We start from the raw sequence: 26,217 nt of genomic DNA, 5'->3' as shown, positions 1-26,217 counted from the left end.
TCTTTCTGGTCTATTCTCTTTTAGAAGTTAGTGTGAAATTTCACATCAGGGCTAACGCATCGGCTCACATTGTCAATTTTTCCATGTCTTTACTGGCACAAGTTCTTCATCATCTTCAATTTCTTCTTCTTCTGAATCCCTCTTCTCTGTTTCGTTTTGTTTCTGTTTCTTCTCTTTACTCGTAGGGCACTCTGAATCCCAGTGTCCTTTCTCCCGACAGCGATATTAGGCATATTGACTTTTGTCTCTCTTTCTTAGACGAAGCAGGTATTCTGGAGACAAATACCCATTTACCTTTGCAGATATAGCAAACTTCATCAGCACTTACACACTTTCGTATGACTCTCATCAAATCAACGACCAAAAGAGTAAGTTTTGTTGCCACTTTCGCCCGTGAATTATGCTTACGTATGACTTTTAACAAATATTTGACCAGCAGGTCGATCTGTGCTGACTCTTCCATCTTCTTGATCGTTTGAGAGTGGAATGAATACTCCGACGCTAAGACACTCTCCCTATGTACAGGGACCTGCTGCGTATGAAGCCTAGTCAAATGTAATTTTGCAATAAGATGAAACGATTTCATTGATAAAGTAAAAGGCAATGACGTGTCGTGTCGCCTCACACAAGAGCTGAAGTGTTAGCTCAAATCCGTGTCAGCGATTTCGAAGACGACATAACTGAGCTTTCATCAATGTTCTCCACATATGCCACAAAACCACGAGTCCTGCTTCACGCCAAAAGAAATTTGGTTCAGTCCGTAAAATATAGTATCACATCTGAGAAACGCAAAAACGAACTTCCAGAAAACTGAGAACGACGACTTACACCTACAACGTAAATGTATGAGTTCAAGTAGTGCGTAAAACTTAGTCAAATTAAATTTTTATAGTCAAGACGAAACGATCTCTTTTCGAACAAGAAAGCAGACACCAAGCGACAATGGCGATCCGTGTCACATAACACTTTTCAAAATGTATATTATCAGAGGTTTGTTCTAGCGATCTGCACGGTTAAATTAAATGTTGATGTATTTTGCAATAAGACGGACACAATTTCCATGGGATCGCCCATGGTACGATTGTTCGTGCATTAGTTTAATTTTTAAAAATATTTTTTTATATAAATCGCCTATAGGATAGACTCAGTAAAGCATGGCCATTCTCGTCACTGTCTGAATAGCTACTCAAGTCAATTCGAAGCGAACGCGGTAAGAAAATAAGTATAGCCAATGAAATGGCTTACAACGGGTGATGCATTGTTTTGTTCTAGGACTGTGTGGCATAATAATCCCTGTGTTCTTGCGTTGTTACCATTACAGTGCAGACAGACTGAAATGTGAACTTACAAGCCCTCTTTGTGTGTGTTGTACCATTTCTTCTTACCACATCAAAATACTGAGCGTCACAGTATTGGATCGCGTTTTCAAGCTGACCATTTTTTTATATCTCACTTAAACATTTTAACATAAACACTTACACTCACATCGGTAGAGTCAGAACAGACGTGTTACAGTATTGAGGGGCATGTTATCTTTTTTTTTTTCAAACTAATAAATTTGGGGTTTGTATGAAGTAAAGAACCGAAAGTACAGTGAAACTCAAGGATGATGACCCAATCTGTCTGTCTATTATTGTGTGTATTTACTTAAGAAGAAATATGACCTCTAAAACACAAAGAGATACGGCAAGCATGATTAGATTAAACACAACGATGTTTTCCTTCACGCCCGTGTAATTTAGAGTTTCAATCGTCTTTGAAGACAAACTTGGTTTCTTTTTGTAGGGCTTGAAATAATAAAAAAAACTGAAAAATCTTAAGCACTTTGCTATAGATAATTTCATCAACAGACTAAACAACATAAATACCGTTACAACAATAGAAAGCCTTAAATCTTCTATCAAAAAGAAATGCATGAAAAAAATTAAAGATTAACGATAACTAACCAATGAAACCGAATTTAACAAAGGCAATGACATGTGAAGAAATGCCTCTCATTTTGGAAAGGTAGGCGAATGTACTCTGTCATGCACCATCAACTTGAAAAAAATTATAAACAGAGAGAAACCTGAACTCAAAATTCAGTTGTTTTTTCTTCTTCAAAATTGTTTCGTTTATTTTTTCTTTTTTTGGAACAAATCTAAGCACTAATATAGAGTGGAAAAGGGAAAATGCACATACAAGCTTTGATATTTCTGAAAAAAAGAGGGGATATTCCTAACGTTCATAACCACCTATATATGCTTGGACTTGTCTGTGACTTATCCACAAAACAAGATGTACATATTTCTGGTCAAGCTGCAAGTGTGTGCGTGTTTTTGAAAATGGTAAAAATTGGATATACAATTTTCTCGTGACGCTTATAAAGTGAAGAGTCTGTGCAAGTGTCAAAAACCAAAGTCATATAAGTTTTGTATTTTGTACGGCTTGTAAAGATTTCCACTTTAGAAAATGTGAAGTATCACAAGTTATTATCACAAACAGAAGTGGAACGTAGGGGGCTTGCAAGAAAGAAAATAACCCAGACAGTTGGTGTCATCAAGAGTGCTAGAGACGGTACCCGAACTTGCTTGCTTGCTTACTTGAATTAAAGTGATTTTCGCTCTAATGGAGCATGTATCACTGGTTTAATAACGCACCGCGTGATTTCCTGGGGAAGGAAAGAGAGCCTCATCCCCCAGGCTTTTATGTACTCACAGACTATTTTTAAATTTAGCCACTTAGGTGTAGGACTAACTAGTCCTTAACAACCTGACTGAAAGGCTTTAAACCTGAGTGGGAATTGTCTCACCACACTCTCATTTTTCTGTCCGAGCGTGGTAAAGGAGGAAAAAGGTGCTCAGCAAGACAGCCATGGATGTTAAGTACTCACCAAAACGCTAGCCCGTACATATTTCAAATCAAGTCCCGTTTTTGCTAATGGACAATAAAAAGTACCAATAATGTGTTAACCACCTGTGCAATTAGTTCAAATCTAACGAGTCTGTTAAATTTCCTACTTCCTAACATATCTGTCTAATATTAGTACTTAGTGTACATAAAAATAGCCATACTGATCTTATTTAAATTATTATGTCTAAGCGACATATACCAGTTTGGTCATTGTTAGGTTTAAAAAGTTAAGTTTGTTGCGGTGTTCCAATGGGTCAAGTTTGTTTCGAGAATAGTTTAGTCAAGGAGGGATACCAAGCCAAACATGGTTCCCTATTTAATAATAAGCAATGTTTTGGAGCCCTAAAAAAATCTGTTTTTCTGTTAGAAGGTAACACGTCTCTCTTTTGCTTTTACGTTCTTTCCCGCACTCCTAGTCTCATGATTCTTGAAATCAGGAAATGCGTAGCCATGATGGGCGGTAATGTAAGCAGCGGCTTCTACCAGTTGACTGAGGGGGTATCCAGTGTAGGCTTGTCTGTAGAATTGGGGAAGAACTCTGACCCCTAATGCCCATTGAGAAGGTCTTGGTTTAAAGGTGTCTAGAGATTTGTAGGCAACGTATTGTATGGCTCTAATAAACTGCCCTGCTTTGTTGACGTCATACAATGCTTGATCTAGCCCCATTTCGGTGTACTTCTCAACGAGGTTCAGCGTCCCCCTCCTCCTCCTCAACCGCCTCAATTTCCTCTTCTGGTTCTGATACTAATACTTCAGTTGAGGTAGATAGTTTCAAATCCACTGCTATGGTTTCTGTCGCTTGTTATTGTTGTTGTGGTTGTTCTTTCAGCTGAGATTGCCTGTAGTATCGGAGTGAGAAAAGAACGTAGTGCCTCCGATAATTACATTTGAGTTTGCCATACCGTTTGTCTAACATAATTGGCCCTTTGTTTTGCCACCACTCTTTCCGGGGCGGGTTGTTTGTTAGGTATAGTCGGCTGTTGACTAGATGTTATTTGTGTTCTCGAGGTGGGTGGAGTGCTAACTGGCTAGGTCTGCATTTCTTGCTCCCGCTGCTGTTGCGTATATTTCTTCCCTCCACACCGAGTTCTGGGTCTAATTCTTTTAATTTCGTTGTACCCGATCTTACATTATCCATATCATCACCAGCAAAAAAAACCCGCACAGACCTAAAAGAAACACTCACTCACTTTTTACAGAACATTACTATTTTTAAAATTTTGATAAGCGACGGAAACGAACAACTTAGAGTCACACTTTCTAACCAAGATAAAGAAATCATGTGCTGATAGACTCACTTCTGTATTTTTTCTTCTAACTGACTAACATATCATAGGCAATGGAATGTTATTTCTTTTCGAGAGTATGGGGTAGCCCTAAAAAATTTTTTTTTTTTTTTTTTTTTTTTGGGAACTTGAAGCTATGGCGTTCGCTTAGGTTATAAGATGGCGGCCTCCTCTGACGACAGGCTCTCTCACAGGATAAGGTCTGCTTCTTCGTAAAGAGAAGAAGAACTCTTTGGTGTCGATACGACAGTCGACAAAGCCTCTGTCAGGTTTATGCTGCTGCTGCTGTTGCTGCTCTCTCTGCTGTTTATGAAGTCTGTACTTCTCCGTCCATTATTCTTTCTCCTTTTTGAATTCCTCCTTGAAGAGCTCTTCTTTCAGGTCTTCAGTGACTTTCAACATTATGATATTGTCTCTCTCTTCAGGTCTCGGTATCAGACTTGTCATGACCCTATGCAAATTCACATAGGCTTCGATCAACTTGGCTAATCTTGAGCACATCTTCGTAGGAAGATGAGTCGACAATGGATGGGCAGACTGGAGACTGCCCCGTTTTTATTTACAAAGCGCGGACGTGAAGGAAATCATTACTACACGGTTTTCGAGTCGAACCGTTCAAATAGTGTTATGGGAGGGATAGAGAGAAGTCAAAGAGCATGAATCAGGATACCTATAGTTAAACAAACCACAAAGGCATTTTGTTTTCTTCAAAACACAACATTTTTATTCCAAATTACTTAACACTAACAAACAACTCTAACATTTTTTAACAATAATCCAACAATATAACATCAAACATTTTTTTCTAATCACAAACATTTTTTTTCAACTTACACATTATTTTGGACAGGGCTGACAACGTTGTGAATGAAATTGTGATTTCCACTGATGTAAGTCATTAGGCCATTGATGGACACTACGTTTCCTAGTTAGAGACAAAAGATAAGCATACTGGTCACAAAACCATCGATCTACTTTCTCATCGTTTCTAGAAGAATGACGATCAAAATAAGTCACTAAATGTTCTAAAGAATAGCCCAGACTACGATGATGCAGAAAATACACACAATATTGTCCACACACCAAGGAATATGTGCCTTGTTATTTCACATTATTGAATCGTGTGGTCTGAGCATTTCTTCTCATAAAGTCAATGATATCGTCTTCCAAAGGGGGCAATCCATAGGAATCGAAATATTCCACACATCCTTCTTGAGGAAAGTAGACGGCTACCCAGTGGGTTCCTGAGAGATGACTGTCGTCCGTGTTGATCACATAAGCTTGATGGCCTTGAGGTTTGCGATGAGGGAGTTCATCTTTAGCACAGACGACAGGATTCCAAGAAGCAGTGTACGAACTGTGGTTCAAAAGGTAATAAAGTTCCCAGGTATCCATTTGTGTGTTGTTTTATTCTTCACAGGTAATAATAAGTCATCAATTCGATCCTGACTTTTTGCTTGAAAATGTCTGAAAAGTAACCGTTTCTTCGCCTTGTCTCCCAACTCTGATCCAAGAGAGCTTCGATGCGATGGATCTCTTGAGTTGTTAATGGAGGACAATAATGTTCACGCAAGCCTTTATTCCACTGTTGTAACACGTCTTCTTCCGAGATGAGACTCCAAGCTTCGTCCAGATATTCGTCCAATTTTTCTTCTTGACTCAGCATCAGGCATTTATCGTGTTGAATTTGACTGGGATGATCGTTATGACATCCACAGCAACCTTTCTTGATCAATTCCTTAATTTTTTTCTGTCAAGACTATAGCATAACAGGAAACTAAATGTGAGTCTTGTTCTGACCATCTAAACTTCATCATGATGACTTCTTCGTCTTTGTCTTGGGGTTCTCCTTCCTCAGGATCTTCACATTCCATGTCCAAAGAATCCCTACTATATAAACATTGATAAAAGTCTTCCATGACTTCTAATAGTGTAGAATGACTTCTCTCAAACTGTTGGTTTATATCGTATTGTCAAATTCAGCATACAGGATGACGTTCACCGTATTATCTGCGCGTAGATTTTCTGCAAACTGAAATTCCATATGCATCTGGCCGGATTTTACAGGGTGAAAATGTCACTCGTCGCTGTCTTGACTTACAATTCGTTAGAGAACCGTTTTCGAAATTGGAGTTTCACTGTAACTTTCCCTTTGGAGAATGGAATATTTTGTCCCAGATCTCCTTTTATAGCAATGTTGACAGTGTCTAAATACGACTTACTGACGGGCAGATAGTGAGGATGTACAAATTCACGGTGTACGTGATAGGTGTTTGCACCTTCCTGGTCATTGTTTGTGGTACTATCCACTTTGATAGGAATGACGCGCAGTAACGGCACAGAGGTGTGTCCCACCACGTTGTACTCCACCACATCGGAATACACAAAGATCAAATTAAGTCCTTGGTTCAGTTCTACCGGGTTTCCAAAAGCTCTGTAAAAATCCATATTACTGTTGATCTTGGGGCTCAAATTGTTTGCGACCATTTCTGCATGTCCACCCAGAATTTCAAACAAACTACCATTGAACCTGAGGGACAATGTGTCCGTATCTTGAAATTTGATCATGAGACGATGAGCCACTTTATGGTACTCAATCTTCACACTTTTTTTGGCTCTGTTCAGTGCTTTGCCAAAGGCAAAGTTGAACCTGTCCGCAATAGTGTCCACCAAATGTTCACCACTAAAATAAGAACCTGAAGGAATTTTCAAGGTGTAGATAATGAAGGCTGGATTGCTGGCTGGTCTTGTGTCCCCTAAAAACCCGATTTTATTGATTTCTTCCTCCAAATGGGCATTCGGGATTTCTACCTCGAAAGTGTTTTGCTTTTCGGTGATGTTTTTGATTTGTGTTGGGTGAATGATTTCCATTAAAGCCACTTCCCAATGGGCTTCTTGATCTAACTGGATGGTCTGAGGTAATTTGACCGTGTAACAGCACAACGTGTTCTTGGGAAACACCTCCATGGAACTGTCACTGGGTAAGGTTAAGTAAAATTGGTTGTTATTACTCATAATTCCAGAGTTTTGTGGCTCTCCGAGGTGTTACTGGAAGTCAGAGGAGTGTCTCCGCCCAAAATGGGGTTGTTGTTGGAGTGGTGACTGGCACTGACACTGGACACAAGGTTCCCGTTGTTCCCGTTCGAGGAGAATTTCAGGAAGGGATTAGGAAGCAGGTAACCGATGCAACTGCTCAATACAATGGTCCACAATTGTCTGCCTCCTTGTTGCAAACTCAAATTGGCAATGGCTGCACCGATGATCAATACACCACGAAGATTTGGCAGAAAAAGACGATTTGCGTTTTAGGCACACGTTCTCCATACCACACCCACAAGGGTTGTTTTTTTAAATCTTGCAGAGAAGAATTGGGTGAAGGAGTGATCGCAGTAGCTGAATCTGTGTGAAAGGGAATGATGGTCACTTCCTTTTATAGTCGATGACGTGCGAAGCGTCGATCCAAGAATGAAAACTGGGCGGATATCCTTTCCAACGTAATTTGACGTCTTTGACACGTCGTTTGCCCACTTTACGGTTTCTGCGTTTGACAATGCCTTTGATGTTGTACACGTCGTCTCTTTTGGTGACACGACTTGATTTGAAATAAGTACGGGCTAGCGTTTTGGTGAGTACTTAACATCCATGGCTGTCTTGCTGAGCACCTTTTTCCTCCTTTACCACGCTCGGACAGAAAAATGAGAGTGTGGTGAGACAATTCCCACTCAGGTTTAAAGCCTTTCAGTCAGGTTGTTAAGGACTAGTTAGTCCTACACCTAAGTGGCTAAATTTAAAAATAGTCTGTGAGTACATAAAAGCCTGGGGGATGAGGCTCTCTTTCCTTCCCCAGGAAATCACGCGGTGCGTTATTAAACCAGTGATACATGCTCCATTAGAGCGAAAATCACTTTAATTCAAGTAAGCAAGCAAGCAAGTTCGGGTACCGTCTCTAGCACTCTTGATGACACCAACTGTCTGGGTTATTTTCTTTCTTGCAAGCCCCCTACGTTCCACTTCTGTTTGTGATAATAACTTGTGATACTTCACATTTTCTAAAGTGGAAATCTTTACAAGCCGTACAAAATACAAAACTTATATGACTTTGGTTTTTGACACTTGCACAGACTCTTCACTTTATAAGCGTCACGAGAAAATTGTATATCCAATTTTTACCATTTTCAAAAACACGCACACACTTGCAGCTTGACCAGAAATATGTACATCTTGTTTTGTGGATAAGTCACAGACAAGTCCAAGCATATATAGGTGGTTATGAACGTTAGGAATATCCCCTCTTTTTTTCAGAAATATCAAAGCTTGTATGTGCATTTTCCCTTTTCCACTCTATATTAGTGCTTAGATTTGTTCCAAAAAAAGAAAAAAGAAACGAAACAATTTTGAAGAAGATAAAACAACTGAATTTTGAGTTCAGGTTTCTCTCTGTTTATAATTTTTTTCAAGTTGATGGTGCATGACAGAGTACATTCGCCTACCTTTCCAAAATGAGAGGCATTTCTTCACATGTCATTGCCTTTGTTAAATTCGGTTTCATTGGTTAGTTATCGTTAATCTTTAATTTTTTTCATGCATTTCTTTTTGATAGAAGATTTAAGGCTTTCTATTGTTGTAACGGTATTTATGTTGTTTAGTCTGTTGATGAAATTATCTATAGCAAAGTGCTTAAGATTTTTCAGTTTTTTTATTATTTCAAGCCCTACAAAAAGAGACCAAGTTTGTCTTCAAAGACGATTGAAACTCTAAATTACACGGGCGTGAAGGAAAACATCGTTGTGTTTAATCTAATCATGCTTGCCGTATCTCTTTGTGTTTTAGAGGTCATATTTCTTCTTAAGTAAATACACACAATAATAGACAGACAGATTGGGTCATCATCCTTGAGTTTCACTGTACTTTCGGTTCTTTACTTCATACAAACCCCAAATTTATTAGTTTGAAAAAAAAAGATAACATGCCCCTCAATACTGTAACACGTCTGCTCTGACTCTACCGATGTGAGTGTGAGTGTTTATATTAAAATGTTTAAGTGAGATATAAAAAAAATGGTCAGCTTGAAAAAGCGAACCAATACTGTGACGCTCAGTATTTTGATGTGGTAAGAAGAAATGGTACAACACACACAAAGAATGCTTGTAAGTTCACATTTCAGTCTGTCTGCACTGTAATGGTAACAACGCAAGAACACAGGGATTATTATGCCACACAGTCCTAGAACAAAACAATGCATCACCCGTTGTAAGCCATTTCATTGGCTATACTTATTTTCTTACCGCGTTCGCTTCGAATTGACTTGAGTAGCTATTCAGACAGTGACGAGAATGGCCATGCTTTACTGAGTCTATCCTATAGGCGATTTATATAAAAAAATATTTTTAAAAATTAAACTAATGCACGAACAATCGTACCATGGGCGATCCCATGGAAATTGTGTCCGTCTTATTGCAAAATACATCAACATTTAATTTAACCGTGTAGATCGCTAGAACAAACCTCTGATAATATACATTTTGAAAAGTGTTATGTGACACGGATCGCCATTGTCGCTTGGTGTCTGCTTTCTTGTTCGAAAAGAGATCGTTTCGTCTTGACTATAAAAATTTAATTTGACTAAGTTTTACGCACTACTTGAACTCATACATTTACGTTGTAGGTGTAAGTCGTCGTTCTCAGTTTTCTGGAAGTTCGTTTTTGCGTTTCTCAGATGTGATACTATATTTTACGGACTGAACCAAATTTCTTTTGGCGTGAAGCAGGACTCGTGGTTTTGTGGCATATGTGGAGAACATTGATGAAAGCTCAGTTATGTCGTCTTCGAAATCGCTGACACGGATTTGAGCTAACACTTCAGCTCTTGTGTGAGGCGACACGGCACGTCATTGCCTTTTACTTTATCAATGAAATCGTTTCATCTTATTGCAAAATTACATTTGACTAGGCTTCATACGCAGCAGGTCCCTGTACATAGGGAGAGTGTCTTAGCGTCGGAGTATTCATTCCACTCTCAAACGATCAAGAAGATGGAAGAGTCAGCACAGATCGACCTGCTGGTCAAATATTTGTTAAAAGTCATACGTAAGCATAATTCACGGGCGAAAGTGGCAACAAAACTTACTCTTTTGGTCGTTGATTTGATGAGAGTCATACGAAAGTGTGTAAGTGCTGATGAAGTTTGCTATATCTGCAAAGGTAAATGGGTATTTGTCTCCAGAATACCTGCTTCGTCTAAGAAAGAGAGACAAAAGTCAATATGCCTAATATCGCTGTCGGGAGAAAGGACACTGGGATTCAGAGTGCCCTACGAGTAAAGAGAAGAAACAGAAACAAAACGAAACAGAGAAGAGGGATTCAGAAGAAGAAGAAATTGAAGATGATGAAGAACTTGTGCCAGTAAAGACATGGAAAAATTGACAATGTGAGCCGATGCGTTAGCCCTGATGTGAAATTTCACACTAACTTCTAAAAGAGAATAGACCAGAAAGAAAACGTAAGTGTCTCTTAGTCTTGACATTCTATAATAAGGATGACGTGTTTTGTTTTTTACTCACACTTTATGAAATTGTGCTCTTTCACCTATCTCTATCCCTCTGGAACATGTTTTAGTTAGAATTGAAATGAAAGGATGTTTTCCTTCACGCACGCTCTTTAGGCATGCAAGTCGGTAAACAATAGTCAGTCTATTCATCCATCATTTTGTGTCTTGATGTTTCCTAAATCACACACTGATGCCATAAAATAACGGGTTAAATGGGTTTTGTAGTGTTGGGGGTGGGGTGGGGTGTAGGTGCTTGGCAGAGTTGGTCATTGCAGGTGAGGGTTTAGGTGCTTTCAAAAAACTTTTTCTTCTTCACTCTGTGTTAATGGAATATAATGGGTTATTTTCTTCATTCTATGTTGATAGTATATATAAAGGGTTATTTCTTCACTCCGTGTGGATAGTGTATAATGCTTTTCTTCTTCCCTCTGTGTGGTTAGTATATTATGGCTTTTTTCCTCTTCCCTCTTTGAGGATAGCGTATATTGGGTTATTTGTTTCTTCTTCCCTCTGCGTAGATTGTAGATACGGGGTTTATTTTTTTTACATCTCACCTCCGTGTGGATAGTAGGTATGGGATTTGTATTCTTCCTCTTCCATGTGTAGATAGTATATTTGGGGTTAGTATTATCTCCCTTCTGTGTGAATAGTATATTTGTTTTTTTTTCCTCTTCCCTGTGTGTGTGTGTGTGTGTGTGTGTATTCGCGTACGTTATGTAAATCGTATATTTGGTTGTTTTTTTCTTCTTCCTCCCGAGTGTAGATAGTATATTTGGGGTTTGTCCGCGTTAGCGACGTTGTGTGGATAGTATATTTGGGAATTTTATGCGTTCGGGTACGTTTGTATGGATAGTATATTTGGGGTTTGTATGCGTTAGAGACGTTGTGTGGATAGTATATTTGGGGTTTGTATGCGTTAGCGACGTTGTGTGGATAGTATATTTGGGGTTTTGTATGCGTTCGCGTACGTTTGTGTGGATAGTATATTTGGGGTTTGTATGTGTTAGAGACGTTGTGTGGATAGTATATTTGGGGTTTGTATGCGTTCGCGTCCATTTGTGTGGATAGTATATTTGGGGTTTGTACGCGTTAGCGACGTTGTCTGGATAGTATATTTGGGGTTTGTATGCGTTAGCGACGTTGTGTGGATAGTATATTTGGGGTTTGTATGCGTTCGTGTACGTTTGTGTGGATAGTATATTTGGGGTTTGTACGCGTTAGCGACGTTGTGTGGATAGTATATGTGGGGTTTGTATGCGTTTGCGTACGTTTGTGTGGATAGCATATTTGGGGTTTGTATGCGTTCGCGTACGTTTGTATGGATAGTATATTTTGGGGTTTGTATGCGTTTGCGTACGTTTGTGTGGATAGTATATTTGGGGTTTGTATGCGTTCGCGTACGTTTGTGTGGATAGTTTATTTGGGGTTTGTATTATCTCCCTTCTGTGTTGATAGTATATTTGGGGTTTGTTTTTTCCTCTTCCCTCTGTGTGTGTGTGTGTGTGTGTGTGTGTGTGTGTGTGTATGTGTGCGTATGTCTGCGCGCGTACGTTGTGTGTGTGTGTGTGTGTGTGTGTGTGTGTGTGTGTGTGTGTGTATTGGTCTCTGTTTGTCCCTATAAAACTCACTTTATCCCTATCAGATACACTCTACCTACCTACCTGCAGTAGCGTGTATTCAGGTCAGCCACTTGCAACACTGTTGACATTTATCCCCTAGTGTTCAGTACAGTGACGTCACTGACGCTGGAAATTTCGAGACTATAAATATGGACTTGGGGATTTCCACAGGTTGTAGCTATACATATTTACTAGAGTTCATAAACAGGAACGTCACTCAAGCTGAGGCTATAAAAAGATAGTGGGTTTTCCAAAGGAATAACCCACAAGTTGTAGTATAAATAGATAGTGGGATTTCATAGGAATTTTAGCTGATTATAGCTATAAATAGATACATGGGTGTTTATCCACGATCGTCACACAAGTTGATATTGTAAGTAGTTACTAATTTTATCCATTTTAGTCTAAACCATTGTAACTTAATTTTCGGGATATGTTTATTTTCCTTTAAATTCTGGGACAATTTCGTCATTTTAGCGTTACTTTTAGTCACATCCATTTTGTCGTTGAGCATTTCCTTGATTATAGCTATTTATAGCATCATTACAATTATGCAAATTTTTGAACACCCCAGCAAGATTTCAGGTCTTGGTAATGCTTTATATATAAATCTCACGCTTGTACTAGTGTATGTATGTCTCTGTCTCTGTTGTGTTTGACCCTCTACCATCATTGTCCCTAGACAATCCCACCATGTTCAATTGCCCTTGACGCTATACAGACCCACCATGTTAAATTCCCCTTGACGCTAGACAGTCCCACGATTTATTCCCATGTTAAATTCCCCTTGTCCCTAGACAGACCCAAACTCTATCCCCCATGTTCAATTCCCTTGAGGCTAGTGACCCAAGACTTTTTTCCATGTTAAATTCCCCTTGAGGCTAGAGTGACCCATGATTTTTCCCCATGTTAAATTTCCATCGAGGCTAGAGTGACCCAAGGGGTCCTGTAATGCTAATTTCCATTGAGGCTAGGGTGACCCTATTCACTACTTCGGTGATTTAATTTGCATAATTTTAAAAGCTAGATTTTAAAAGATTCGAATAACATTCAAAACGGTCTGCATTTTTCCTGATTCGACCATTAACCAGTTTCAGTGAGAAGTCAGTGAACTTAGTAAAGTCATAAAATGTATAAGTTGTATTGATACATTTCTTGAAACAAGTAACTGGCAGTTTTTTAAATTTATACTTTAATACAAGTTAGAAAATTAGGTTACTATATACCACTCTCGAATATAAAGGTCGTGTAGAGTTTTTGAAATCACGCGTTTTGTTCCTTGAAGATTGTTTATAAAAATCATATTTAAATTGATCTGCTATTCCAAAATGTATTTATTACAAATACATTTTCAACCATTCGTAAGTTTTGAAATGAACATTAGTCTCGTACGAATGTGCTTGATAAAGTAGTCTAGATAACTGAGTATATTTGCCGTTAATAACCTAAATCCATGATCCTATTATTCCAGATTTGATAAAATTATATATTAGCTACCTCCCTATCAACTAGGTAAAACGTATGGATCGGCATACTTTTGACCAGTTTTGTAAGTACAGTGGAGCCTCGATAAACCGGCTTCCTTTTATCCGGAAACCTCGCTATCCGGGCATAATTCAACGGGAACGGAATTCCTAAACGTTCATTAGCTCCGTTAATCAAGAAATCCGCGATCCGGACGGAGATCAAAATCGGGGACTAAAGTGTAAAATTACTTTAAAACTTGTATCGATAATCTGGAAATAATCTGTCCAAAAAAAAAGAAAATTCGAAAATCGTATAAGAAAATACAGTCAGTCGGATAATACAGATTCACCTACGCAGATCTGGAGGTGTTAATGTATCAATCTCAGATTGGTCAAATTCTAGTGGTATGTTAAAATTATCAATTGATCACGTGATCATGTGTGTGGAAAAACTAAGTAGCGTGGCCACACACCAGCGATTGTATGTTTTACTAATCGCCGATGGGGGGTATTAATAATTAAATAAAGACACTGGGATAAAATCGTCCACGCTTTTTGACATAACATATGGTAAATAAATTAAGTGTGTCATTAAGCCTCTTTGTTGTTTACCAATTGTATGTAACAATCACAGTTTATTGATGGCTGTACGCATACAGTTGATTGATTTAAGCTGTGTGACAGTATAGGGTTTCATTTCCGAATAAAATGTAGCCTTCAGTTATCAGCTCATTAGTAGTTGTAACAACTGTAAAATACGACTTATAAAAATGACTGCATTTTATTAGTTTACCATAGCGCATTTAGCTGCGAGATATCAGTTTGTATTCGTTGTACCTTTTACATATATTATGGCGACACCATCAAGCAAGCGTAGACGAGTAGAGATAATGGCTAGCATAAAAAAGATTTGCCAGCACAAAGAAGATCACCCAAAAGCTACCATTCAAGATATTCGCCAGCATATTATTGTTTACTCATCTTTAGACATCGGCAAGTCGACAGTTGTGGAGATCATAAAAAACAAGGACAAATGGTTGTCCGTACTTGCCAACTCAGCAGACCTAACCCACGCTCGCCACGCCAAATATCAACAAGTCGATGATGCCGTCGTCATGTGGTTCTCAGACATATTTCGGCCCACCAGGCCGTCGTCAACGATGAAATGCTCATTGCCAAGGCAAAGATACTCGGAGACCAACTCGGCATCACTGAAGTTGCCTATTCTCGTGGTTGGCTACAACGCTTCAAGAATCGGCGGGGCATCAAACGCAAATTGTATGAGGGAGAAGCAGAGAGTGCCGACATGAACAAAGTGCAGGCCGGCAGAGAAGAACTGCAGTGACTACTGCAAGACTACGACCCACAAGACATATTCAACCTGGAAGAAACTGGATTGTTTTTCCAACTGGGGCCAAACTACAGTTTAGCAACCCACAATATTAAATGCAACAAAATGTCAAAGGATAGGATCACCGTGACGTTCACTGTGAACGCAATAGAGACCATCAAATTGAAGCCATTTGTCATCACTAAAGTCAACAGACCTAGGTGTTTTGGCAAAACTTATAGTCCAGACACATACGTGACATACAGACACAGCCGCAAAGCTTGGATGATGGCAGAACTTTTCATTGACTGGATGAATGACTTCGATTGACAGATGAGGGAAGCCAAACGCAACGTCATCTTACTTGTAGACAACGCTGCAAGCCGCACACAAGGGGACATTCGATTACGCAAAGTAAAACTACACTTCCCTTGGCCAGATACAACGGCAAATAATTCAGCCAACGGACGTTGGCATAATACATGCATTCAAGGCTTAGGACAGGAAACAACTGGTTAGACATTACATTGTGCTGAGCAAGGCAAGGTTCAAACATTGGACATTAGGCAGGCAATACACATGGTAGTGACAGCGTGGGGTTCAGAGACACAAACAACAATCTCAAACTGCTTTAGACATGTACAGATCATACCGACACCAACCACAACTGTCGAAGATATTGATAATGGAGATGACATGCCATTAAGTGAGCTCAGAGATCTAATAAGAAGCATTTTCACCCAATTCAATTATCCGGAAAACTTGTTAATCCGGACATATTCACTGGGAAGAAATGTGTCCGGATTAACGAGGCTCCACTGTATTCTGAAAAAGATTATTATGCAATTAAAAAAATTGGTTGTATTTTCAAACCTGCACACCTAGCTCCTATATAATAAAATAGGTAAAACAGTATTATCAAAATAATACAATTTCAAATTCTTTGATGCAATGTCTAGCTTTTCTGGCTTGTTGAGTAATGTGTTTTACTGCCCTCTGAAAACTTTCCTTCTTAGAAAAGAGGTGGCCTAAGTGGTTACAGCATCCACCTCTGATGCGTGAGGCCGCGGGTTCGAATGATGCTGCATGTCTGAGGCATGATACCCCATTGCTAGACATCACTATGAACTACCACACTGCAAACATCTTAGTGATGTGACTGAAAAAATTGTTAAAGCTATTTGAAAATCCAAATTACACACACACACACACACACACACACGTTCTTAGAAAACACATCGCCTAAGTATTTAAAATCCCTACGAATGTTAATCACCTGCTCAATAATAGTTCTTTAGAGGCACACCTATTTTGCTACAGAGACCCGTTATGGGACCTGTTATGTTATTTGCCAAACTCCATCCTTAATTGCTCCTAAATATCAGTTTTGTGAAGAATTGTCCCCGTTACAGTAAACTGAAGGTGAAAATACTATGAACATTTCAGCTGGAAAATAAAGAAGAAAAAAAGTTCCCGACGGCGCTACCTGCCAACTCATACAATATACAAATCTGAATAATCTTCAGGACATTTAAAGTTTCGGTCGATATCGACCCATATAATACGTTGAGACGAAACAATAGTCCAATCGGAGAGATACGAGTGTCATATATTCACTTGGACTGTCCAGCACACATGCCTACCAACTAACACGTAACATATGTATACTGACCAACACACATAACTACTGACGACCCCCCCATACTAATCAATTCAGTGTTACTGACCACCACCCACACCTACTGACCATCAACTATACCAACTCACATAAGGGTTGAAGGTAAAAGAAGTGTGTGTGTGTGTGTTGGCGACGAATAGAAAAGAAACTAATTGTAAACAAAACTAAATTTTCTCTACTTCGCCTATAGACACCAAGAAACCATCAATTTGACTCGTACGGATTTCTTAACTAATTTTCATATGTTGCTTTTGTTTTCTTTTGATTCTTAACTAAACGTTCTCTGTTTGTCTGTCTGTCTCTCTCTGGGAAAAGCAAAGCTTGGTTATGCAATATATACTGTTTACAGGACGAAATTGAGTGGATAGATCGCACTGGAATGTTGTAAGAATCTTTTTAGGACTATGAAAAAACATATTCTCTCTCTCTCTCTCTCTCTCTCTCTCTCGTTTGTGATTTGTATCGTGATGGAGATTCATCCTACAGAGTTCGAATCGGCGTAAAATTTATCGTCAATAAATATATTATTTGATTTGATGGATGAATCGTGAAAAGGAGTTAAGTATGTTAGAGAACTCTCACTGACGACAAATTTAATAGTGATTGTACTAATTATTTAATACTTTTTATTATAGTATATTTACTGAAGACAATTGTCGCCAGTTTTTTTTTGTGAGGTAAAAAGGCTAACAACAAGGCTTATTTCCAAGAGTACAGACCATATGACTTGTATTCATACAATCGCACATTACGATGTGGCGGGTGGTGTTGGTGTTGTGTGGTTTAACGCCATTTTTCAGCACACGATAGGCTATACATGGCGGCCAGTATAAATGGTGGATGAAGAACCCTGGAAAACCCCGGAAAGAACCACCGACCCACGAGAAGCTACTGGCAAGCTTTCTCACATACCCACATTGGCCGAATCCAAGACTCGAACCCACGCAGACAGAGGTGAGATGGAAGTGATCCGTAACGGAGAGCGCTTTAGACCACTCGGCCACTCGGAGCCCCACGATGTGGCGGGAGGGCGATGTTTATTTGTGAATATACATAAACACAAAATACATAAACACACAAAACGCAAAATATAGAAGTTGGCAATAATCACTATTACTCTTATTCTGTATATAGTATACAGGGTGACCCTGAAATGGAGTATGGTTGGAGTAATTTGTTAACTACATTTATTAACAATGATGACATCTCTTTACGTTTCTCCATATCAAACTTCTTCGTACTGAGGATCCGAAAGCCGTGGTGACCAAATGGATAGTGTGCCAGACACGCGACCAAAGGAATTTTGGTTTGAATCCTGCCATTGAAGCAGTCCGTGTCAGTTATCGTGGTTTGTCTTTGCTGGGAGTTCAGATTTATCTCGTGAACGTTTGAATAAGATTAAATAACGAGCGTGGAAGCTGATGTGCTTTACTTTAGCGAAACACATTTTGAGTGATCTGAATAAGAACATCGTTACCGATGACGTACGTTTCTTCCGAACCGAAGTTTAATTTATTCTTCGTCTTCTCCTAACACGTTATCGAAGTTATTTGATTAGAATTAGAACGATCCCATTATCTACTTGACGAATTCCATCTGCAAACGAAATTGTTTCTATCTGACTCTCATTCAGTAACGTGTAAGGGGTAGACCATTTGATTCTTGGGGCTGGAGACGAAATATGTGACTGATTTTCTTTCGTGCATAACATCTTTCTTTAACCTCAATATAATTTTTACTGAAAAAAGTAATATAATCTATAAAGTTCTTTGCTAGTATAAATCAGAAAAAACTACTTTTTGTAAAATGTTTATGGTCCGGGATATTTGTTTTCATTAAAATTTAATGGTCGGTCCATTAGCAGATCGCCACTGTTTGTAGCACTACAGGATATCTTGTGCAGAACCATCTAATAAAAGCGGTTTGTGTTCGAGAAAACAATTGAACAAAAATTCCTTGTTTTTAGTCTGAACCTCTTGGAGGAAACGAATAAATGTTGTGCTCTGATCCAGAAATGAATCGGTTTCAAATTGCTTGGTGACTTCATTGATATCTGAACATTGCTTTCTGACGTCCATTGATATTTGATCATTGCTGAATGACTTCCACTGATATTTGATCATTGCTGAGTACTTCCATTGATATATGAACGTTGGTTAGTGACTTCCATTGATATTTAACATTGCTTAGTGACTTCCACTAATATTTGAACATTGCTAAGTGACTTCGGTAGATATATGAACATCTCTTAGTGACTTCCATCAATATTTGATCATTGCTGAGTGACTTCCACTGATATATGAACATTGCTTAGTGACTTCCATTGATATTTAACATTGCTTAGTGACTTCCATTGATGTATGAAAATTGCATAGTGACTTCCGTTGACATTAAACATTGCTTAATGACTTCCACTACTATTAAACATTGCTTAGTGACTTCTATTGATATTTGAACATTGCTTAGTGAATTCTATTGAATTATGAACATTGCTTAATAACTTCCATTAATTAATGAACATTGCTTAGTGACTTCCATTCATTTATGAACATTGCTTAGTGACTTCCATCGATATATAAGCATTGCTTAGTGACTTCCATTGAATTATGAACATTGCTTAGTGACTTCCATTGATATTTGAACATTGCTTAGTGACTTCCATTGATATTTGAACATTGCTTAGTGACTTCCATTGATATTTGAACATTGCCTAGTAATTTCCATTGAATTATGAACATTGCATAGTGACTTCCATTGATTTCTTAACATTGCTTAGTGACTTCCATTGATATTTGAATATTGCTTAGTGACTTCTATTGAATTATGAACATTGCTTAGTGACTTCCATTGATTTATTAACATTGCATAGTGACTTCCATTGATTTATTAACATTGCTAAGTGACTTCCGTAGATATATGAACATCTCTTAGTGACTTCCATCGATATTTGATCATTGCTGAATGATTTTTCCACTGATATTTGATCATTGCTGAGTGACTTTCACTGAAATCTGAACATTGCTTAGTAGCTTCCACTGATACGCGATCATTGCTGTGAGTGACTTCCACTGATATATGAACATTGCTTAGTGACTTCCATTGATATTTAAACATTGCTTAGTGACTTCCATTGATATTTAAACATTGCTTAGTGACTTCCATTGATGTATGAAAATTGCATAGTGACTTCCATTGACATTTAACATTGCTTAATGACTTCCACTAATATTAAACATTCCTTAATGACTTCTATTGATATTTGAACATTGCTTAGTAACTTCCATTGATTAATGAACATTGCTTAGTGACTTCCATTAATTTATGAACATTGCTTAGTGACTTCCATCGATATATAAACATTGCTTAGTGACTTCCATTGAATTATGAACATTGCTTAGTGACTTCCATTGAATTATGAACATTGCTTAGTGACTTCCATTGATATTTGAACATTGCTTAGTGACTTCCATTGATATTTGAACATTGCCTAGTAATTTCCATTGAATTATGAACATTGCATAGTGTCTTCCATTGATTTCTTAACATTGCTTAGTGACTTCCATTGATATTTGAATATTGCTTAGTGACTTCTATTGAATTATGAACATTGCTTAGTGACTTCCATTGATTTATTAACATTGCTTAGTGACTTCCATTGATTTATTAACATTGTTTAGTAACTGAGATACAAAGAATCAGCAGATATTTAGTTTCTGTGAACTTAGTCATGCTACAAACCTGAAAGCTAGGTTAAACTCGCCCACTTCAAAATATTCAGAAATCGTCTTAACATATGAATGATGTCTCTTTGACAGCATTTTCGACCTGAATGGTTTTAATGATCTTTGCCACATGTTCAATTTAACTTGTGATGGTTAAATCTATAAACAATAAAAGTACTTCATTTTAAATAGTGCATTCCTAACAGAGCATCTCTTCATTTGCTTAGTGTCGTTGGTATGAATCTTAGAAACAATTAAACATTTAGTTTGACTATCAAAACAAAACAAAAGGTTATAGTGGTAATTTACGTCAAAATGGGATCCAAAGGCAAGTGATCCAAGATCGGAGGTTGGTTGAAATACATTGATGATATGCATTCCTGCACCATGTTTACTCGGGTGGTGAGTGAATAGACTAAGGGCTGTATCGCCACGGAAATACGTTGCAGAAAGCTGACAAATTCTTTGAAGATTGAGCTTTTGTAAAACAGCACTCAGCAGTTGGTTGAAGTACATAAGAAATAAACTGTGTTATTATTCAGGAACGAAAGTGAATCAGTCTAAATTTTGGTGTCATGAAACCATCGAATGAGAGGTAGGACTCAGAGATTTTGTTCGATTAATGCAATACATCAAATTTGATTTATAGTGGATTCAACTAAAAGTGTAACTGTACACTACCGCGTGTACCCTTGGAGAAGAATGGCTGGATTCCCTTTATTAAGGATAATCCGCGCTCCCAAATTAGAGCAGCGCAAACAACGGTCACGTAACTTGTGAAGACAATATACGGATAAGAAGAAAATAATTAATTCTTTTTCTCCATAACTATTCAGGACGAATCCAGAGAAAGCGATGAATCCATGTCCTTGAGGAGGTTGTGCTGACACCAACTTGACCTGGTTGTCGTCTGGACCGGAGCTGCTGGACCCACTATATTAAATTATTGTCTATACGAAGTTAGATCACGGGGTGGTTACAAGTTCGTGAAGGTTGACTGTGCATGCCAGCCAACACCTGTTATTATATCTGGGATTTAAATGTTACTCCCTAACACAAGGCATGCAGAGATCACTCTAATCGCACAAGCAGGAGTCATCCTAAGGAGTATCTGATCTTTTGAGACTGCAGAGTACGCCGAGCGTATTATTCATTTGATTGACATCTGATGGCAACCTGCTCTTAGCTCCAAAGACTCTTTAGATCATTACGACCATGAACTGGATATAGTTCGGGTTCATTGAAATGGCATGATATGTACTTACTTTGCATGCCGAAGCAAAATCTATCAGAAGGCATGTCTTGTAGAATGATGGCATCTTCAGCAAGGATCTGGCTAGAGTATTGCACTGATCTAAACCCACGATAGATTCAGTTTAGGAAACAAAGAGTCATTTTGGTCCATTAATGTACAAATTGGCTATCAGGTCCATTATGACCAATACCTCCTCTGAAATTATGCCTGAAAGTGTCTGATATCGTCAGTCTTTTGATAATTATCACTGTTTGACTGTTCAATAAGTCAAGAAATTGCTAGCTATGCTAGATTTAACATGGAAGATTTTACCACAATGTTAAGCTCGAGTTCAGAGATGGCATAAAAAAATTTCTTGACCAGTTTGTTAAACAGTGGGCTTGTCAGAGTCACCACCGCAATTGTTTTTTTTTCATGTAAGAAACTCAGAGGTAAATTTATTCGACAACAGCATGACGAAAATGTTGCTCTCAAGCAGGCTTTCTGAAAAGAATGCCTTACAATTGCCCGGATCACGGATCTTATTTGAAAAACGGTCTGATATTGCCTTTATCTTCGCCGACTGCGGTAGTAGACGGAAGGAGGTGATATTCGTGCTGGTCCTCCAAGTCTAACGAGGCCTTCACGTTATTGGCTTGGCTCACTGTTGGTGGTGGTGGGCATTTGGAAGTCGGCAACACGCGATTTATTTCCCTGCCATCCGTATTAATACTGAACTCAGACCGTTCCATTGTGGGATCTGAATGGGCTAATTCACAGAGGATATCCTAGTGGGGGCTTTGTCCTATTTAGACATTACCTCCATATCTCCGTAGAACATTCCCGGAGGCATTGAAAAGGTATTATAATCGTTTCTAAGTGTCACGATATCTGTCTAACAGATAAGCCGCAACCAAGTGATTCTCCTGTTAAATTGTTTGCTGGCATGTGCCATGGCTTATCTTGCGAATAAAAACGACCGGAGAGTACGCTAGACTGCCAGCTGGACGGTCGACTCAGTTGTCTGCTGGACATACCGCATTGCTGTCGGCTAGAAGTTTAACTGTAGAACCGTCCGTAAATAACGTGCAGCGCAACGGACAAATCGGTATATATGATCTCGTATAATTCCACATACCAATGAACTGTGGACCTATATGCAAAACGTCTCGCCAAAGTGACGGATGTCTGGTCACTAGACAAGAGGTACGGTCGGCCGGCCGGCTAGTGGCTGGTTGTAAATTATAAAGGTGGCGTACGGCATAGACGGTGGTGATATGGATTATCAACATCTAAAAAATAACTCATTCACTCTGACTTACAAGACCGATGACGATGCACATACATGCTGAAAGACAGGCGCGCCGGGCTATCCAGATAAAGGGCGGATGTTTTTTCGTAATACAAATGACCCGTTGTTTTCTGACCATAATACACAAAGACTGTAGGTTGAGGATGATGAATAATTCGTGCAAGCAAGACGGGTCTCACGCGTGTCTTCATTAGCTTTAATTTCTCGCGCTTACTGCATTTCATCGCCATTGTGTAACTGAAATGATAAGAACAGCAAAATTCGCAATTTGACAACCTGAACGTGTTCACAAATCACAATAACAGAACTAGTTATTTAAAACGTACGACGAATATACATAATGAACTCGAATAAACAACCAACATCATTCACTAACGATACCTTGTTAAAGCACAAGGTTAGAATAAACGAAGTCTACAAATGTGAAACGAATTAAAATAAATATTGATTTCGAAAAATTTACGATTTCACCATGTATTAGGTTCATTAATGCACACGAAAATACATACTTTTTGGATGATTGGGTTGAAATAACAATGATATTCAAAGAGGCCTTACTCCACTTTGTTGATAATATTGAGAGAAAACTTAAAATTGGTAGACATCCGATTGATAGGCAAGTACACAACGGCGGCGGTAAGTAATGGATAAGAGTGTCTTCCCTATATATATATATATATATATATATATATATATATATATATATATATATATATATATATATATATATGGAAAATAATCTTTTATTCTTTTCGTAATGGCTGAATTTGGGGGTAATGGTGTATAAGTTCTTAACGTTAATGATATTGGAATGTATTCAAAGGAGAAATGGGAATGTAAGGTAAACGTAAACTTGTCGAGTTAGTTGAAATCGCTTTTTCAACAAAGCAAACTTTCAGTGTACAAAGTACATTCAATAGGTCATAGTATAGCATTTGTAAGTCACATTTTTCTCGCAAGGGTGGACAAGTTTGCAAGCGTGTGAATTTATCTTTCGTCGCAATTGTCATCATGAAAACACGCATTATGAAAATAAATTCAAGTAGGTGCTGGTTACGTGGTTGAGACGAAGTAACTCAATACAATCCCAAAACATTGTTTAAACTGTATTTTCTGTTTCTAGGGTATATATTCATGCAACCTTGGAAAATTACGTACAGTTATAACTTTCATCATTTTTAAGTTAATATAACCAACACCATTGTCACAAGTATAAACTCCTCACAATATGAAAACATAATTGTCATCATAGATTATATATATTAGAGATAAATATGGATAGAAGACATCAATGCTAAAATAACATATGTATGAAAATCGACGAAGCTCATCAATGATACAGTCATACACATATATAAATGGTATCATTGATACAATCATGCTTGTAAAAAACTGACAGAAGATATCAATGCTAAAATAACGTCTGAAAACTGACAAAAATAATCACTTATATAATCATACACATATATAAATTGTATCATTGATAAAATTATACCTGTATATAAATTGACAGAAGACATTATGGATAGTATGCGGAGCTGTTATTATTATAGAAAATTGCTGTCTATGAAGCGTGGCGTAGGTTTTACTGGTTAAGGAATAATCAGTGTAATACTGTATTTGATTGGTCCATTATATCAATTATCAACTGAAACTGAAAGATTCCATGGGTACAATAATACCTACAACGGCTTTATAATGTAAAATCCTATTTAATAATGTCTTTAAGGAATAAGGCAAGCAATAAGAATCTAATATAAGTTTTCATATATTTTCATATTTTTTTTTTTTCAACTGAGAAAAGGACGAAAAAGTAATGAAGATTTTTTTTCTTCATATAAACATTGACACAGTTATAAACAGGTGCTTGGAGTTACAATTTATTTGATCCATTGTCATCATGAGTTGATCTTGTGGCCTGTAGTATGAAGAGTAACCAATTTTACTTCCCTCTGTTTTTGTGCAATTGTAAAATATCATTAAAATAACTCAAAATTATCAGAGATTCAAAACAATTACACTTATTTTTCCATCGGAATTTGAAATTTATACCAACAGCGAGTCCTGATTTTCGCAGTCTGATTCGTTAAAGAAAATACTAAGCCTACCAATCGGAGTTTTAGAATTTAAATGAGCATGCCGATGGGCTTCATACCTTGTATCTTAAAGAAGATCAGCCGTTACCGCCATCGTATCATGCTCCTGACAACATCTCTAACATTTATCCAGTAATAAAATCAGAGGTCGGTAGCTTGTAAATCGAACCCTTTATAACTGAGTTTACTTATGGCTAACAAATGATTAATTATAGAGACAAAGTAATTATTATGAATGTATGCAAATTACAAATACACAGTTAAAACAAGTAGAACTGAAACATTAATTTCATTACAATAATATGTATTTTGCTTGGATTGAAAATTAAAGCATAGCAAGACATTTAGTTTGAAACTGCTTCTTTAATTTTAAATTCAATTCTGTCCAGTACCTAATCTATTTTCTTGTTGATAAATGAATTCTTATACGATCTTCAGGCTGACAGTTAGAGGGAGAATCGCCTTAATGAAATTGAACCACTTGCAACAAAGAAATATACACATCAATCTTTACAAGGTTGTAAATGTTAGGAGGTATTCTGGGTAGGCTTGAGTGTCATTGAAGATGACAATCTCCTCCACATTCTTAACATCATTTACAGCACTGTCATAAATATCAGCTGGATTTCTTATATCTTTAGGTGGAAGGACTCTCATATCTTCACGCCCCTGAACATACTGGCCGACACATACAGACACGTAGAAAATAAATTGTTCTTTTCCTGGTATAGGTACGTTATTCCCAGAAGCAAGCCAGCTTCGAGCTGAGTACGAAGCATTTGTTGCAAAATATACTCCTTCGCCAAACCAGGTACCTGAAAATGGGAATAAAGTATGTCAATAGTGCACGAAATTAGTGGGAATATAGTATTCAAATGGTGCACGAAAATAATGCAAATAAAGTATTCTAATAGTGCACGAAAAGAATGGGAATAAAGTATTCGAATAGAGCAGGAAAAGAATGGGAATAGAGTATTCAATACTGGATAAAAACCCAGAGAATACTTGATTTTGGAAGCTTTTTCTTCATGAATA

At 37.9% G+C, this 26,217-nt stretch overlaps 1 protein-coding gene across 3 annotated transcripts in view; it reads right to left on the bottom strand.

Annotated features, from left to right (window-relative positions):
• Positions 1-24,179: 24,179 nt before the first annotated feature.
• LOC149772472 (protein mono-ADP-ribosyltransferase PARP14-like) overlaps positions 24,180-26,217 on the bottom strand; it is a 50,153-nt gene continuing 48,115 nt past the window's right edge. For all 3 annotated transcript variants that reach the window (XM_089947782.1, XM_089947784.1, XM_089947783.1), the window contains one exon: positions 24,180-25,997. In XM_089947782.1, coding sequence (XP_089803908.1) covers positions 25,693-25,997 — 305 coding nt within the window. In that variant the 3' untranslated portion in view covers positions 24,180-25,692. The remainder of the gene's footprint in view (positions 25,998-26,217) is intronic.

The sequence above is a fragment of the Sinohyriopsis cumingii genome, unplaced genomic scaffold, assembly GCF_028554795.1.
Source record: "Sinohyriopsis cumingii isolate HCF-2022 unplaced genomic scaffold, ASM2855479v2 utg001460l, whole genome shotgun sequence".
Taxonomy (NCBI): Eukaryota; Metazoa; Mollusca; class Bivalvia; order Unionida; family Unionidae; genus Sinohyriopsis; species Sinohyriopsis cumingii.
Note: the sequence above shows the minus strand (reverse complement) of the source record. Positions and strands in the feature narration are given on the sequence as shown.